The 18,710-nt window shown below is 48.7% G+C and overlaps 2 protein-coding genes across 2 annotated transcripts in view; both read left to right on the top strand.

Annotated features, from left to right (window-relative positions):
• tpx2 (TPX2 microtubule nucleation factor) overlaps positions 1–18,710 on the top strand; it is a 475,192-nt gene that overhangs the window by 341,633 nt on the left and 114,849 nt on the right. The gene's annotated exons all lie outside the window — the stretch shown is intronic.
• On the top strand, positions 1,773–11,449 carry ndufb11 (NADH:ubiquinone oxidoreductase subunit B11). Its single transcript, XM_080468883.1, has 3 exons — positions 1,773–2,963; positions 5,463–5,593; positions 11,260–11,449. Exons 1-3 carry the CDS (start codon positions 2,796–2,798, stop codon positions 11,384–11,386), a joined length of 426 nt encoding a protein of 141 aa, XP_080325009.1. The 5' UTR covers positions 1,773–2,795; the 3' UTR covers positions 11,387–11,449.

Raw genomic sequence — 18,710 nt, 5'->3', positions numbered from 1 at the left:
GGTAGTACACCTGGAGGACCCTTCACCCTACAGTCAGACAGGTCCTCCACCCTACAGTCAGACAGGTAATACACCTGGAAGACCCTCCACCCTACAGTCAGACAGGTAATACACCTGGAGGACCCTCCACCCTACAGTCAGACAGGTAGTACACCTGGAGGACCCTCCACCCTACAGTCAGACAGGTAATACACATGGATCACCTGGAGGACCCTTCACCCTACAGTCAGACAGGTAGTACACCTGGAGGACCCTCCACCCTCCAGTCAGACAGGTATTACACCTGGAGGACCCTCCACCCTACAGTCAGACAGGTGGTACACCTGGAGGACCCTTCACCCTACAGTCAGACAGGTCCTCCACCCTACAGTCAGACAGGTAATACACCTGGATCACCTGGAGGACCCTCCACCCTACAGTCAGACAGGTAGTACACCTGGAGGACCCTCCACCCTACAGTCAGACAGGTAATACACCTGGAGGACCCTCCACCCTACAGTCAGACAGGTAATACACCTGAAGGACCCTCTACCCTACAGTCAGACAGGTAATACACCTGGAGGACCCTCCACCCTACAGTCAGACAGGTAGTACACCTGGAGGACCCTTCACCCTACAGTCAGACAGGTCCTCCACCCTACAGTCAGACAGGTAATACACCTGGAAGACCCTCCACCCTACAGTCAGACAGGTAATACACCTGGAGGACCCTCCACCCTACAGTCAGACAGGTAATACACCTGGATCACCTGGAGGACCCTCCACCCTACAGTCAGACAGGTAATACACCTGGAGGACCCTTCACCCTACAGTCAGACAGGTCCTCCACCCTACAGTCAGACAGGTAATACACCTGGAGGACCCTCCACCCTACAGTCAGACAGGTAATACACCTGGAAGACCCTCCACAAACACAAAAATACCGTCTCCATCGTCTAGAAAAGGAAATGAGTACATTGGAAGAAGAACTCAGTAAAGGAACAGAGAGCAGTAGAACCTTACCTGACAGAACCCTCCTGGTGAAGTACCGGCTGCGTACCAAAGTGCTCCCTGGCTCTATGTAGAGTTTCAGACCTTCATCTCTTCTATCAGCTTGGATCCGCTGCCTCCTTTAGTCCGGGTCCGTAGGGAAGCGTGGTCAGAGAGGTATGGTTGTTCTCTTGCCCCACAGGAGCAACCAGGAACACAACAAAAACCACCTGGTGGAGACTTGAGCCATTACCGTCCCTGTCCAGCGCTGAAGCCAGAGCCACAGGAAGGAGATGAGCTCTACATCCGGTTTGAACTGCAGGAGTGTGAAGAAGGTCAATACATGAAGACAAATCTGAGGAGCTGGAATCAAGATCCCGCTGCAGTAAACACGCCAGCCTTTTGTTTGGTTCATTATTAAGAGATTTTGGTCACGTCTAGTATTTGCACCGACTATTGCAGTTTTGAGGGTTATCAATAGCTCCTCCATCCTGACGTAGCAGAGTGGGGACCAGGCAACAGAGTGGCAGTCCTACACGCCTCTCTGAGTTTCCCTCTGGGCAGTCACCAACCATAGCTAACTTAGTTAAACATCCCATAGAGACTGTGTCTATCCCTCGGACCACCACAAGTATAAAACTATCTAAACCTAGGAAAACTACTTCTAATGACTACAAAAACTTCATCGGAGTGTGGTGTGTGTGTGTGTGTATGTGTGTGTGTGTGTGTGTGTGTGTGTGTGTGTGTGTGTGTGTGTGTGTGTGTGTGTGTGTGTGTGTGTGTGTGTGTGTGTGTGTGTGTGTGTGTGTGTGTGTGTGTGTGTGTGTGTGTGTGTGAGTGAAGCAGCCAGGAGCCTCCACTAATCCCCTCTGGGTCGATCTGAGACTCTGGATCTGGAGAAATGAAGCTGTGAGTGGGATTCAGACAGAGTCTCTGTGTGAGCAGCTTCCTCCCAGAGCCCCCAGTGCCGGGAGTCACACCCCCTCTGCCAAGAATTCTTCTTCTTTCTGACTATTGATTGATGGTTTAGCCTTCAAACCAAACGGGAGGTGTGAGATCTCAGCCCCTCTGCTGGAGGCGAGGGAATCTCACCTTCCCTCGGCTGCTCAGGAGGAACGCAGGGACATTAGGCAAACATTTAGAAACTAAACCACCGAGTTGAAAATATGGAAACAAATGATCACCTGGTCATTTCTAGTTGGAAGATAAATTGGTGAAGCTGTGGAACGGCCCAGATGTGGAGGAGTTCCTGACTGGTTTGACACCTCTGTCACGCCAAAGTGAAAATGTGAAAGAGAGGAGGGAAAAGAATCTCCAAAACCTGAAAATGTCGTCACAGGACAGAGGGGTAACTCTCCATCTCCTTGCATATATTTAGATATTTGATGTCAGGTTCTGCAGCTTGTCGGCTCTCTGTGATTATTATTGCTTCCCTCCTCTCCGTCTCTCCCTGTTGCCGTCCTCGATTTGCCCAGAGCCATATTTAACTCCTCCATGTACACAACAGATTCAGGATCTTTCAAGACCTTTCCGGACATTTCAGGATATCCCAGGACCTTTCAGATTCAGAACCATTGAGAATCTTTGAGGACCTCTCAGGATTTTTCAGGACCTTTTGAAACCTTTCAGGATATTTGAAGACCATTCTGGATCTTTCGGGACCTTTCAGGACCTTTCCGTCCGGACCTTTCCTTTCAGGACACTTCCTCACTCGAACAGTAGGTGGCAGTGTGCCGAACACAGGGTGCCGAAGAGGAAGCGGACGCGAAGAAGAGGAACCTGTGCCGTTTCCGGTTCCGGGAATAACAGTCTCCTTCACGGACAAAATGCTGTCTCGTCTCTCCCGTCTGTCCCGGTTCGGTCCAGGTCCCTGGTTACTCTCCAGCCAGCAGCTCCGGTTCGTGAGCCAGTCCAAACCGGCCGGAACCGCCGCGGTGACGGAACTGCACCTACCGGACAAAGAGGGGCACGGGGAGGTCAGCCCGTACTTGAAGGTAAGGGGGGGGCTAGAGAGAGACCAATGGAGAGGGAGAGACCTTGAGAGAGAGAGGGAGAGACACGAGAGACACCGAGAGGGAGAGAGACCTACAGACACAGAGAGACCTAGAGACAGAGAGACCTACAGACACAGAGAGACCTAGAGACAGAGAGACCTACAGACACAGAGAGACCTAGAGACACAGAGAGAGAGATCTAGAGACACAGAGAGAGAGACCTAGAGACACAGAGAGACCTAGAGACAGAGAGACCTACAGACACAGAGAGACCTAGAGACAGAGAGACCTAGAGACAGAGAGACCTAGAGACACAGAGAGAGAGATCTAGAGACACAGAGAGAGAGACCTAGAGACACAGAGAGAGAGACCTAGAGAGAGAGAGAGAGACCTAGAGACACAGAGAGAGAGACACAGAGAGAGAGGGACTAAGAGACACAGAGAGACCTACAGACACAGAGAGAGAGGGACTAAGAGACAGAGAGAGACCTAGAGACACAGAGAGAGAGGGACTAAGAGACAGAGAGAGACCTAGAGACACAGAGAGAGAGACCTAGAGACACAGAGAGAGAGGGACTAAGAGACACAGAGAGAGAGGGACTAAGAGACACAGAGAGAGAGGGACTAAGAGACACAGAGAGAGAGGGACTAAGAGACAGAGAGAGACCTAGAGACACAGAGAGAGAGACCTAGAGACACAGAGAGACCTACAGACACAGAGAGACCTAGAGACACAGAGAGACCTAGAGACACAGAGAGAGAGGGACTAAGAGACACAGAGAGCCCTAGAGACACAGAGAGAGAGACCTAGAGACACAGAGAGACCTACAGACACAGAGAGACCTAGAGACACAGAGAGAGAGACCTAGAGACACAGAGACCTAGAGACACAGAGAGAGAGACCTAGAGACACAGAGAGACAGAGAGAGACCTAGAGACACAGAGAGAGGGGGACTAAGAGACAGAGAGAGACCTAGAGACACAGAGAGAGAGACCTAGAGACAGAAAGAGACCTAGAGACACAGAGAGAGAGACCTAGAGACACAGAGACCTAGAGACAGAGAGAGACTTAGAGACACAGAGAGAGACCTAGAGACAGAGAGAGACCTTGAGACACAGAGAGAGAGACCTAGAGACACAGAGAGAGAGACCTAGAGACACAGAGAGACCAAGAGACACAGAGACCTAGAGAGAGAGAGACCTAGAGACACAGAGAGACCAAGAGACAGAGCGAGACCTAGAGAAAGAGACCTAGAGACACACAGAGAGAGACGAAGAGACAGAGAGACACCTAGAGAGAGAGACCTAGAGACACACAGAGAGACCTAGAGACAGAGAGAGAGAGAGAGACCAAGAGACAGAGAGAGGGAGACCCAGAGAGAGAGAGACCCAGAGAGGGAGAGAGAGAGACCTAGAGACACAGAGAGAGACCAAGAGACAGAGAGAGAGAAAGACCTAGAGACAGAGAGAGAGAGAGACCTAGAGACAGAGAGAGAGAGAGACCTAGAGACAGAGAGAGAGACCCGGAGAGAGAGAGACCTAGAGACACAGAGAGAGACCAAGAGACAGAGAGAGAGACCCGGAGAGAGAGAGACCTAGAGACACAGAGAGAGACCAAGAGACAGAGAGAGGGAGACCTAGAGACAGAGAGAGAGAGAGACCCAGAGAGGGAGAGAGACCCAGAGAGGGAGAGAGAGAGACCTACAGAGAGAGAGACACCCAGAGAGGGAGAGAGAGAGAGCAGGACCTATAGAGAGAGTGGGAGAGACAAGAGACACAGAGAGAGACAGAGACCTAGAGAGAGGGAGAGAGAGACGTAGTACGAAAAACCAGAGTTAATCCTGAAGTTACCTAGATAAGAAAAAAACAGAGTTTATCCTGAAGTTACCAAGATAAGAGAAAACCAGAGTTAATCCTGAAGTTACCTAGATAAGAAAAACCAGAGTTAATCCTGAAGTTACCTAGATAAGAGAAAACCAGAGTTAATCCTGAAGTTACCTGGATAAGAAAAAACCAGAGTTAATCCTGAAGTTACCTGGATAAGAGAAAACCAGAGTTAATCCTGAAGTTACCTAGATAAGAGAAAACCAGAGTTAATCCTGAAGTTACCTAGATAAGAAAAAACCAGAGTTAATCCTGAAGTTACCTGGATAAGAGAAAACCAGAGTTAATCCTGAAGTTACCTGGATAAGAAAAAAACAGAGTTAATCCTGAAGTTACCTAGATAAGAGAAAACCAGAGTTAATCCTGAAGTTACCTAGATAAGAGAAAACCAGAGTTAATCCTGAAGTTACCTAGATAAGAGAAAACCAGAGTTAATCCTGAAGTTACCTAGATAAGAGAAAACCAGAGTTAATCCTGAAGTTACCTGAATAAGAAAAAAACAGAGTTAATCCTGAAGTTACCTGGATAAGAAAAAACCAGAGTTAATCCTGAAGTTACCTGGATAAGAGGAAATCCTGCGTGGTAGTCTGAAATGGTCTCCTTGTGTTTGGTCAGAATCCAGACTATCATGGCTTCTCCAGTGATCCGGTGGAGGACGCCTGGAACATGAAGGTGGGCTTCTTCCTGGGTGTCTCCGTGGCGCTCGTCATCGGAGGAACCTTCATCCACTATCTACCAGATCATGGGTGAGTTCATTCACTCCTCACTGTGCATCTCAAATATATCAAACTGGGAATTAAGCATGAGAGAACCCCACAGTACAGAGTAGAACCAGATGGTACAGAGTAGAGTAGAACCAGACGGTACAGAGTAGAGTAGAACCAGACAGTACAGCGTAGAACCAGACGGTACAGAGTAGAGTAGAACCAGACAGTACAGAGTAGAACCAGACGGTACAGAGTAGAGTAGAACCAGACGGTACAGAGTAGAACCAGACGGTACAGAGTAGAACCAGACGGTACAGAGTAGAGTAAAACCATATGGTACAGAGTAGATTAAAACCAGACAGTACAGAGTAGAGTAGAACCAGACAGTACAGAGTAGAACCAGACGGTACAGAGTAGAGTAGAACCAGACAGTACAGCGTAGAACCAGACGGTACAGAGTAGAGTAGAACCAGACAGTACAGAGTAGAGTAGAACCAGACGGTACAGAGTAGAGTAGAACCAGACGGTACAGAGTAGAACCAGACGGTACAGAGTAGAGTAGAACCAGACAGTACAGCGTAGAACCAGACGGTACAGAGTAGAGTAGAACCAGACAGTACAGCGTAGAACCAGACGGTACAGAGTAGATTAAAACCAGACAGTACAGAGTAGAGTAGAACCAGACAGTACAGAGTAGAACCAGACGGTACAGAGTAGAGTAGAACGAGACAGTACAGCGTAGAACCAGACGGTACAGAGTAGAGTAGAACCAGACAGTACAGAGTAGAACCAGATGGTACAGAGTAGAGTAGAACCAGACGGTACAGAGTAGAACCAGACGGTACAGAGTAGAGTAGAACCAGACAGTACAGAGTAGAACCAGACGGTACAGAGTAGAGTAGAACCAGACAGTACAGCGTAGAACCAGATGGTACAGAGTAGAGTAGAACCAGACAGTACAGCGTAGAACCAGACGGTACAGAGTAGAACCAGACGGTACAGAGTAGAGTAAAACCATATGGTACAGAGTAGAGTAGAACCAGACGGTACAGAGTAGAACCAGACGGTACAGAGTAGAGTAGAACCAGACGGTACAGAGTAGATTAAAACCAGACAGTACAGAGTAGAGTAGAACCAGACAGTACAGAGTAGAGTAGAACCAGACAGTACAGAGTAGAACCAGACGGTACAGAGTAGAACCAGACGGTACAGAGTAGAGTAAAACCATATGGTACAGAGTAGAGTAGAACCAGACGGTACAGAGTAGAACCAGACGGTACAGAGTAGAGTAAAACCATATGGTACAGAGTAGAGTAGAACCAGACGGTACAGAGTAGAACCAGATGGTACAGAGTAGAGTAGAACCAGACGGTACAGAGTAGAGTAGAACCAGACAGTACAGAGGAGAGCAGAACCAGACGGTACAGAGTAGAACCAGACGGTACAGAGTAGAGTAGAACCACACAGTACAGAGTAGAACCAGACGGTACAGAGTAAAGTAGAACCCGACGGTACAGAGTAGAACCACACAGTACAGAGTAGAACCAGACGGTACAGAGTAAAGTAGAACCCGACGGTACAGAGTAAAACCACACAGTACAGATTAGTGTAAAACCAAACAGTACAGATTAGAGTAGAAGCAGACAGTACAGAGTAGAGTAGAACCAGACGGTAGAGTAGAGTAGAACCACACAGTACAGAGTAGAGTAGAACCAGACCGTACAGAGTAGAGTAGAACCACACATTATAGAGAAGAACCAGATGGTACAGAATAGAGTAGAAACATACAGTAAAGAGTAGAACCACACAGTACAGACTAAAATCAGACGGCGTAGAGTAGAGTAGAGTAGAACCAGACAGTACAGAGTAGAACTTGTTGTTTTGTAATGGTGCTTTGTTGACAGTTTAGTGGTGCGACGATCTTGTGTTGACATGTTGTGTTGACGGCATTTCATTGTGATAGTGTGTTGATATCTTATGATTGTGTTGTGACAGTGTTGTGTTTACAGTTTTGTGTTGTGTTGATGGTGTTTTATTAAGAGTGTTGTGTTGACAGTGTTTTGACAGTGTTATGTTGATGGTGTTTTGTTGGCGGTGTTGTGTTGATGGTGGTGTGTTGGGGGAGTTTTGTTGACGGTGTTGTGTTGACGTATTGATGTTGTTGTGTTATTATGTTGATGGTGATGTGTTAGTGTGTTGACTGTCGGTGTTGGTGTGTTGACAGACGGTGTTGTGTTGTTGGTGTGTTGACTGACGTGTTAGTGTGTTGACTGACGGTGTTGTGTTGTTGGTGTGTTGACTGACGGTGTTGGTATGTTGACTGATTGTGTTGTGGTGTGTTGACTGACGGGGTTGGTGTGTTGACTGATGGTGTTGTGGTGTGGTGTGTTGACTGACGGGGTTGGTGTGTTGACTGATGGTGTTGTGGTGTGGTGTGTTGACTGACGGGGTTGGTGTGTTGACTGATGGTGTTGTGGTGTGGTGTGTTGACTGACGGTGTTGGTGTGTTGACTGATGGTGTTGTGTTGTGGTGTATTGACTGATGGTGTTGTGTGTTGACTGACGGGGTTGGTGTGTTGACTGATGGTGTTGTGTTGTGGTGTGTTGACTGATGGTGTTGTGTGTTGACTGACGGGGTTGGTGTGTTGACTGATGGTGTTGTGTTGTGGTGTGTTGACTGATGGTGTTGTGGTGTGTTGACTGACGGTGTTGTGTTGTGGTGTGTTGACTGACAGGGTTGGTGTGTTGACTGATGGTGTTGTGGTGTGTTGACTGATGGTGTTGTGTTGTGGTGTGTTGACTGATGGTGTTGTGGTGTGTTAACTGACGGTGTTGTGTTGTGGTGTGTTGACTGATGGTGTTGTGGTGTGTTGACTGACGGTGTTGTGTTGTGGTGTGTTGACTGACGGGGTTGGTGTGTTGACTGATGGTGTTGTGGTGTGTTGACTGATGGTGTTGTGGTGTGTTGACTGACGGTGTTGTGTTGTGGTGTGTTGACTGATGGTGTTGTGGTGTGTTGACTGATGGTGTTGTGATGTGTTGACTGACGGTGTTGTGATGTGGTGTGTTGACTGACGGGGTTGTGGTGTGTTGACTGACGGGGTTGTGGTGTGTTGACTGACGGTGTTGGTGTGTTGACTGATGGTGTTGGTGTGTTGACTGACGGGGTTGTGGTGTGTTGACTGACGGTGTTGGTGTGTTGACTGATGGTGTTGGTGTGTTGACTGACGGGGTTCAATTCAATTCAATTCAATTTTATTTGTAAAGCGCTAAATCACATCAACAAACATCTCAAAGCGCTCTTACAATGATAGAGAACAACAGAACCCAACTAAACCTTCCAGAACCTCTTACAATGATAGAGAACAACAGAACCCAACTAAACCTTCCAGAACCTCTTACAATGATAGAGAACAACAGAACCCAACTAAACCTTCCAGAACCTCTTACAATGATAGAGAACAACAGAACCCAACTAAACCTTCCAGAACCTCTTACAATGATAGAGAACAACAGGACCCAACTAAACCTTCCAAAGCAGCAGGTGTAACAAGCAACAGTGGCCAGGAAAAACTCCCTCGCATGGAGAGAAGTTCAAGAAGTCCCTCTTCAGGAAGAAACCGTGGGGCGGAGCCTAGACTCTGGAAGGACGGCCATCCGCCTTGACCGGTTGGGGGGAGAAGTACATGGGATAGGACAGGGAGAGAGAGGAAAAGAAGAGGGAGAGAGAGAGGAATAGAAGAGGGAGAGAGAGGAATAGAAGAGGGAGAGAGAGAGGAATAGAAGAGGGAGAGAGAGAGGAATAGAAGAGGGAGAGAGAGAGAGAGAGAGGAATAGAAGAGAGAGAGAGAGAGAGAGAGAGGCAGACAGGCCAGAGAAGTACAAATACTAAGAAAAGTCTATGATGAGCGTTGGTCTGATGATGAACCAATCTCAGTCTGGAGTTTAAGGGCCGTGCTGTTGCGGTGGGGTCCTGGTGCTGTGGGGGGGTCCTGGTGCTGTGGGGGGGTCCCGGTGCTGTGGTGGGGTCCCGGTGCTGTGGGGGGGTCCCGGTGCTGTGGGGGGGTCCCGGTGCTCTGGGGGGGTCCCGGTGCTCTGGGGGGGTCGGGTAGTAGGACCGTCGTAACTCCACTCTGTGAGTCTTGGGTCTGATCCCCTGGATCCTGCTCCCCTCCTGTCAGGATCTGGTGGCTCCAGTAATGTTGTTACACGGAGAGAAAGAAAGAAAGACAAGAAACAGAAGCTCCAAATGTAGAGTTCCTCCCTTTAACGGGAGAGAAAAAATCCCCTCAGCAGTCTAGGCCTAGAGCAGCTCAACTTAGTGCTCCTATTTTATTCCTATTTTATTCCTAAGGATAAGCTTTATCAAATAGGAATGTTTTTAGTCTCCTCTTAAATAAACTTTTGTGGGTTGTGGTGTGTTGACTGACGGGGTTGTGGTGTGTTGACTGACGGGGTTGTGGTGTGTTGACTGATGGTGTTGTGGTGTGGTGTGTTGACTGACGGTGTTGTGGTGTGTTGACTGACGGTGTTGGTGTGTTGACTGACGGGGTTGTGGTGTGTTGACTGATGGTGTTGTGGTGTGGTGTGTTGACTGACGGGGTTGTGGTGTGTTGACTGACGGGGTTGTGGTGTGGTGTGTTGACTGACGGGGTTGTGGTGTGGTGTGTTGACTGACGGTGTTGTGGTGTGTTGACTGACGGTGTTGGTGTGTTGACTGACGGGGTTGTGGTGTGTTGACTGACGGTGTTGTGGTGTGTTGACTGACGGGGTTGTGGTGTGTTGACTGACGGTGTTGGTGTGTTGACTGACGGGGTTGTGGTGTGTTGACTGACGGTGTTGGTGTGTTGACTGATGGTGTTGGTGTGTTGACTGACGGGGTTGTGGTGTGTTGACTGACGGTGTTGGTGTGTTGACTGACGGTGTTGTGGTGTGTTGACTGACGGGGTTGTGGTGTGTTGACTGACGGGGTTGTGGTGTGTTGACTGACGGTGTTGTGGTGTGTTGACTGACGGGGTTGTGGTGTGTTGACTGACGGGGTTGTGGTGTGTTGACTGACGGTGTTGTGGTGTGTTGACTGACGGGGTTGGTGTGTTGACTGACGGGGTTGTGGTGTGTTGACTGACGGTGTTGGTGTGTTGACTGATGGTGTTGGTGTGTTGACTGACGGGGTTGTGGTGTGTTGACTGACGGTGTTGGTGTGTTGACTGACGGGGTTGTGGTGTGTTGACTGACGGGGTTGTGGTGTGTTGACTGACGGGGTTGTGGTGTGTTGACTAACGGTGTTGTGGTGTGTTGACTGACGGGGTTGTGGTGTGTTGACTGACGGGGTTGTGGTGTGGTGTGTTAACTGACGGGGTTGTGGTGTGTTGACTGACGGTGTTGTGGTGTGTTGACTGACGGGGTTGTGGTGTGGTGTGTTAACTGACGGAGTTGTGGTGTGTTGACTGACGGTGTTGGTGTGTTGACTGACGGGGTTGTGGTGTGTTGACTGACGGGGTTGTGGTGTGGTGTGTTGACTGACGGGGTTGTGGTGTGTTGACTGACGGGGTTGTGGTGTGTTGACTGACGGGGTTGTGGTGTGTTGACTGACGGTGTTGTGGTGTGTTGACTGACGGGGTTGTGGTGTGTTGACTGACGGGGTTGTGGTGTGTTGACTGACGGTGTTGGTGTGTTGACTGACGGGGTTGTGGTGTGGTGTGCAGGAAGCGTCAGTGGGCCCGGAGGGAGGCGGAGCGGCTCATCACTCAGAGAGAGAAGGACGGCCTCCCGCTGATGACGGAGAACTACTACGACACAGAAAAGATCGTGTTGCCTTCCACTGGATTGTAACATCTGCATCTCCTGCTGCTGCTTTTCACCCTGACCCTGAATAAATAAATTCTCTTCTTCTTCCTCTGTGTCTCCATCTCAGCTTTGTAAACTGTCAACTATGACCAGAAGTCAGGAACCTGCAGCCACTTCACACTTTTTAAAGGTCAAAGGTCAGAAACCTGCTGGGTTTTTAAAATGGATTAATATACAATGAAATACGCCGCTGGTGGAGGGACAGACAACATGAAGTCAGGGACACCAACAACGTGGGGTTACAGACATGAGGGAAATATGATGTAGGATGAGAACACTAGATAATAGTAATACAGAGTGGTGTTCCTGGGCAGAGGCCGTTACTGAGTTTCACTGAGGAGGATTACTTCTTACGTTAGTTTATAAAATGGTCGTAACAGGTTGAAGTTTGTCCATCGACATCACAGAAGAGTGTGTAGAAACACAATATTCACTATCAGAAACCAGGTGAGATGATATGTGAGCCTTTTACAGACGCTTCTCTGATGTCTCCCGAACTGAGAAACAACAGGACAGAAAGAACCCAGACAGCGAGGACTCCACCAGGACAGACAGCGAGGACTCCTACAGGACAGAAAGAACCCAGACAGCGAGGACTCCACCAGGACAGACAGCGAGGACTCCTACAGGACAGAAAGAACCCAGACAGCGAGGACTCCACCAGGACAGAAAGAACCCAGACAGCGAGGACTCAACCAGGACAGACAGCGAGGACTCCTACAGGACAGAAAGAACCCAGACAGCGAGGACTCCACCAGGACAGACAGCGAGGACTCCTACAGGACAGAAAGAACCCAGACAGCGAGGACTCAACCAGGACAGACAGCGAGGACTCCTACAGGACAGAAAGAACCCAGACAGCGAGGACTCCTCCAGGACAGACAACGAGGACTCCTACAGGACAGAAAGAACCCAGACAGCGAGGACTCCTCCAGGACAGACAGCGAGGACTCCACCAGGACAGAAAGAACCCAGACAGCGAGGACTCCACCAGGACAGACAGAACCCAGACAGCGAGGACTCCTCCAGGACAGACAGCAAGGACTCCACCAGGACAGAAAGAACCCAGACAGCGAGGACTCCTCCAGGACAGACAGCGAGGACTCCTACAGGACAGAAAGAACCCAGACAGCGAGGACTCCTCCAGGACAGACAGCGAGGACTCCTACAGGACAGAAAGAACCCAGACAGCGAGGACTCCACCAGGACAGACAGAACTCAGACAGCGAGGACTCCTCCAGGACAGACAGCGAGGACTCCTACAGGACAGAAAGAACCCAGACAGCGAGGACTCCACCAGGACAGACAGAACCCAGACAGCGAGGACTCCTCCAGGACAGACAGCGAGGACTCCACCAGGACAGAAAGAACCCAGACAGCGAGGACTCCTCCAGGACAGACAGCGAGGACTCCTACAGGACAGAAAGAACCCAGACAGCGAGGACTCCTACAGGACAGAAAGAACCCAGACAGCGAGGACTCCTCCAGGACAGACAGCGAGGACTCCTACAGGACAGAAAGAACCCAGACAGCGAGGACTCCACCAGGACAGACAGCGAGGACTCCTACAGCACATCCCAGCTGCTATCGTCACAGTTCAACCCTTTATGCAGAACAGATGTTGGTTCTGGGGTTGGATATTGGTCTTTTAATGGAGGACGTTTGGGCCTTTATGTCTCTGGGGTTAGGCTCAGTTCCTGCTGAGCTGAATCTTAATGTGAGGATCAATACCAGACATGAGGCAGAGCTGTGTCAGCTACAGGCCGCTTGGCCGCCGCGGAGCAGGAACTACGGCGGCCATCTTGGACCGGTCTTCAAGTCCGTAAAGACAAAGTGCAGCTGCAGAGGATCCAGGAGCCCAGAGTTCCGTGAGGAGTATTCCTGTAGGAAGCAGGGCTCAGGGTACTCTTCACAGGTAAGACTTTATAAATCAAATGTTCCACAATACAGACTGAGACTACAGACTGAGACTACAGACTGACTGAAGGACGTTATGGTAGAAAAAACCAAATATTACAGGTATAACATGGACCAGCACCTTGTACCAGGTGACACAGGCTGGATTGTTCACTTGTAAGATTCCTCTCATGTCTCTCTCATGAGACACACTGACTGAGACCAACTGACTGAGAGACACTGAGAGACACTGACTGAGAGACACTGAGAGACACTGACTGAGAGACACTGACTGAGAAACACTGAGAGACACTGACTGAGAGACACTGACTGAGAGACACTGACTGAGAAACACTGACTGAGAAACACCGACTGAGAGACACTGACTGAGAGACACTGACTGAGAGACACTGAGAGACACTGACTGAGAAACACTGAGAGACACTGACTGAGAGACACTGACTGAGAAACACTGACTGAGAACCACTGACTGAGAGACACAGAGACACTGACTGAGAAACACTGACTGAGAGACACTGACTGAGAAACACTGACTGAGAAACACTGACTGAGAGACACTGAGAGACACTGACTGAGAGACACTGACTGAGAAACACTGACTGAGAGACACTGAGAAACACAGACTGAGAGACACTGAGAGACACTGACTGAGAGACACTGAGAAACACAGACTGAGAAACACAGACTGAGAGACACTGAGAAACACAGACTGAGAAACACTGAGAAACACTGAGAAACACTGACTGAGAGACACTGAGAAACACAGACTGAGAGACACTGAGAAACACAGACTGAGAGACACTGACTGAGAAACACAGACTGAGAGACACTGACTGAGAAACACAGACTGAGAAACACTGAGAAACACAGACTGAGAGACACTGAGAGACACTGACTGAGAAACACTGAGAGACACTGACTGAGAGACACTGACTGAGAAACACTGAGAGACACTGACAGAGACACTGACTGAGAGACACTGAGAGACACTGACTGAGAAACACTGAGAGACACTGACTGAGAAACACTGAGACACTGACTGAGAAACACTGAGAGACACTGACTGAGAAACACAGAGACACTGACTGAGAAACACTGAGAGACACTGAGAAACACAGACTGAGAAAGACTGAGAGACACTGACTGAGAGACACTGAGAGACACAGACTGAGAAACACCGACTGAGAAACACTGAGAGACACTGAGAAACACAGACTGAGAAAGACTGAGAGACACTGACTGAGAGACACTGAGAGACACAGACTGAGACAAACTGAGAGACACTGACTGAGAGACACTGAGAGACACTGACTGAGAAACACTGAGAGACACTGAGAAACACAGACTGAGAAAGACTGACTGAGAGACACTGACTGAGAAACACTGACTGAGAAACACTGACTGAGAACCACTGACTGAGAGACACTGAGAGACACTGACTGAGAGACACTGACTGAGAAACACTGACTGAGAGACACTGAGAAACACAGACTGAGAGACACTGAGAGACACTGACTGAGAGACACTGAGAAACACAGACTGAGAGACACTGAGAAACACAGACTGAGAAACACAGACTGAGAAACACAGACTGAGAGACACTGAGAAACACAGACTGAGAAACACTGAGAAACATAGACTGAGAAACACAGACTGAGAAACACTGAGAAACACTGACTGAGAGACACTGAGAAACACAGACTGAGAGACACTGAGAAACACAGACTGAGAGACACTGACTGAGAAACACAGACTGAGAGACACTGACTGAGAAACACAGACTGAGAAACACTGAGAAACACAGACTGAGAGACACTGAGAGACACTGACTGAGAAACACTGAGAGACACTGACTGAGAAACACTGAGAGACACTGACTGAGAAACACCGACTGAGAAACACTGAGAGACACTGAGAAACACAGACTGAGAAAGACTGAGAGACACTGACTGAGAGACACTGAGAGACACAGACTGAGACAAACTGAGAGACACTGACTGAGAGACACTGAGAGACACTGACTGAGAAACACTGAGAAACACAGACTGAGAAACACTGACTGAGAGACACTGAGAGACACTGACTGAGAAACACCGACTGAGAAACACTGAGAGACACTGAGAAACACAGACTGAGAAAGACTGAGAGACACTGACTGAGAGACACTGAGAGACACAGACTGAGACAAACTGAGAGACACTGACTGAGAGACACTGAGAGACACTGACTGAGAAACACTGAGAAACACAGACTGAGAAACACTGACTGAGAGACACTGAGAGACACTGACTGAGAAACACTGAGAAACACTGACTGAGAAACACTGAGAAACACAGACTGAGAAAGACTGAGAGACACTGAGAGACACTGACTGAGAAACACTGAGAGACACTGACTGAGAAACACTGAGAGACACTGACTGAGAGACACTGACTGAGAGACACTGACTGAGAAACACTGATTGAGAGACACTGAGAGACACTGAGAAACACTGACTGAGAGACACTGTCTGAGAAACACAGACTGAGAGACACTGACTGAGAGACACTGAGAGACACTGACTGAGAAACACTGATTGAGAGACACTGAGAGACACTGACTGAGAAACACAGACTGAGAGACACTGACTGAGAGACACTGAGAGACACTGACTGAGAAACACTGAGAGACACTGACTGAGAGACACTGACTGAGAAACACTGAGAGACACTGACTGAGAAACACTGAGAGACACTGACTGAGAAACACCGACTGAGAAACACCGACTGAGAGACACTGAGAAACACAGACTGAGAGACACTGAGAGACACTGACTGAGAGACACTGACTGAGAGACACTGAGAGACACTGACTGAGAGACACTGACTGAGAGACACTGAGAAACACTGACTGAGAGAAACTGAGAGACACTGACTGAGAGACACTGACTGAGAAACACTGACTGAGAAACACTGACTGAGAGACACTGACTGAGAGACACTGAGAGACACTGACTGAGAAACACTGAGAGACACTGACTGAGAAACACTGAGAGACACTGACTGAGAGACACTGAGAGACACTGACTGAGAAACACTGAGAGACACTGACTGAGAAACACTGACTGAGAAAAACTGAGAAACACAGACTGAGACACTGACTGAGAAACACTGAGAAACACTGACTGAGAAAAACTGAGAGACACTGACTGAGAAACACTGAGAAACACAGACTGAGAAACACTGACTGAGAGACACTGAGAGACACTGACTGAGAGACACTGACTGAGAAACACTGATTGAGAGACACTGTCTGAGAAACACAGACTGAGAGACACTGACTGAGAGACACTGAGAGACACTGAGAGACACTGACTGAGAAACACTGAGAGACACTGACTGAGAGACACTGACCGAGAGACACTGACTGAGAAACACTGATTGAGAGACACTGACTGAGAGACACTGAGAGACACTGACTGAGAAACACAGACTGAGAGACACTGACTGAGAGACACTGAGAGACACTGACTGAGAAACACTGAGAGACACTGACTGAGAGACACTGACTGAGAAACACTGAGAGACACTGACTGAGAAACACTGACTGAGAGACACTGACTGAGAAACACCGACTGAGAAACACAGACTGAGAGACACTGAGAAACACAGACTGAGAGACACTGAGAGACACTGACTGAGAGACACTGAGAAACACTGACTGAGAGAAACTGAGAGACACTGACTGAGAGACACTGAGAAACACAGACTGAGAGACACTGAGAAACACAGACTGAGAGAAACTGAGAGACACTGACTGAGAGACACTGAGAAACACTGACTGAGAGAAACTGAGAGACACTGACTGAGAGACACTGAGAAACACTGACTGAGAGAAACTGAGAGACACTGACTGAGAGACACTGAGAGACATTGACTGAGAAACACAGACTGAGAGACACTGAGAAACACAGACTGAGAGAAACTGAGAGACACTGACTGAGAGACACTGAGAAACACTGACTGAGAGACACTGAGAGACACTGACTGAGAAACACTGATTGAGAGACACTGAGAAACACTGACTGAGAGACACTGAGAAACACTGACTGAGAGACACTGAGAGACATTGACTGAGAAACACTGATTGAGAGACACTGAGAAACACTGACTGAGAGACACAGAGACACTGACTGAGAAACACTGACTGAGAGACACTGAGAGACACTGACTGAGAAACACTGACTGAGAGACACTGAGAAAACTGACTGAGAGAAACTGAGAGACACTGACTGAGAAACACAGACTGAGAGACACTGAGAAACACTGACTGAGAGACACTGAGAAACACTGACTGAGAAACACTGATTGAGAGACACTGAGAAACACCGACTGAGAGACACTGACTGAGAGACACTGACTGAGAAACACTGAGAAACACCGACTGAGAAACACAGACTGAGAAACACCGACTGAGAGACACTGAGAGACACTGACTGAGAGACACTGACTGAGAGACACTGACTGAGAAACACCGACTGAGAGACACTGAGAGACACTGACTGAGAAACACCGACTGAGAGACACTGAGAGACACTGACTGAGAAACACTGAGAAACACAGACTGAGAGACACTGACTGAGAGACACTAACTGAGAGACACTGACTGAGAAACACTGACTGAGAAACACTGAGAGACACTGACTGAGAAACACTGACTGAGAAACACCGACTGAGAGACACTGAGAGACACTGAGAGACACAGACTGAGAAACACTGAGAAACACAGACTGAGAGACACTGAGAGACACTGACTGAGAAACACTGATTGAGAGACACTGAGAAACACAGACTGAGAAACACCGACTGAGAGACACTGACTGAGAGACACTGACTGAGAAACACTGAGAAACACCGACTGAGAAACACCGACTGAGAGACACTGAGAGACACTGACTGAGAGACACTGACTGAGAGACACTGACTGAGAAACACCGACTGAGAGACACTGAGAGACACTGACTGAGAAACACTGATTGAGAGACACTGACTGAGAAACACTGACTGAGAAACACTGATTGAGAGACACTGACTGAGAAACACTGACTGAGAGACACTGAGAGACACAGACTGAGAAACACTGAGAAACACAGACTGAGAGACACTGAGAAACACAGACTGAGAAACACCGACTGAGAGACACTGACTGAGAGACACTGACTGAGAAACACTGAGAAACACCGACTGAGAAACACCGACTGAGAGACACTGAGAGACACTGACTGAGAGACACTGACTGAGAGACACTGACTGAGAAACACCGACTGAGAGACACTGAGAGACACTGACTGAGAAACACCGACTGAGAGACACTGAGAGACACTGACTGAGAAACACTGAGAAACACAGACTGA

Source organism: Lipophrys pholis (genome assembly GCF_963383615.2).
Source record: "Lipophrys pholis genome assembly, chromosome: 8".
In the NCBI taxonomy this organism is placed as follows: Eukaryota; Metazoa; Chordata; class Actinopteri; order Blenniiformes; family Blenniidae; genus Lipophrys; species Lipophrys pholis.
Note: the sequence above shows the minus strand (reverse complement) of the source record. Positions and strands in the feature narration are given on the sequence as shown.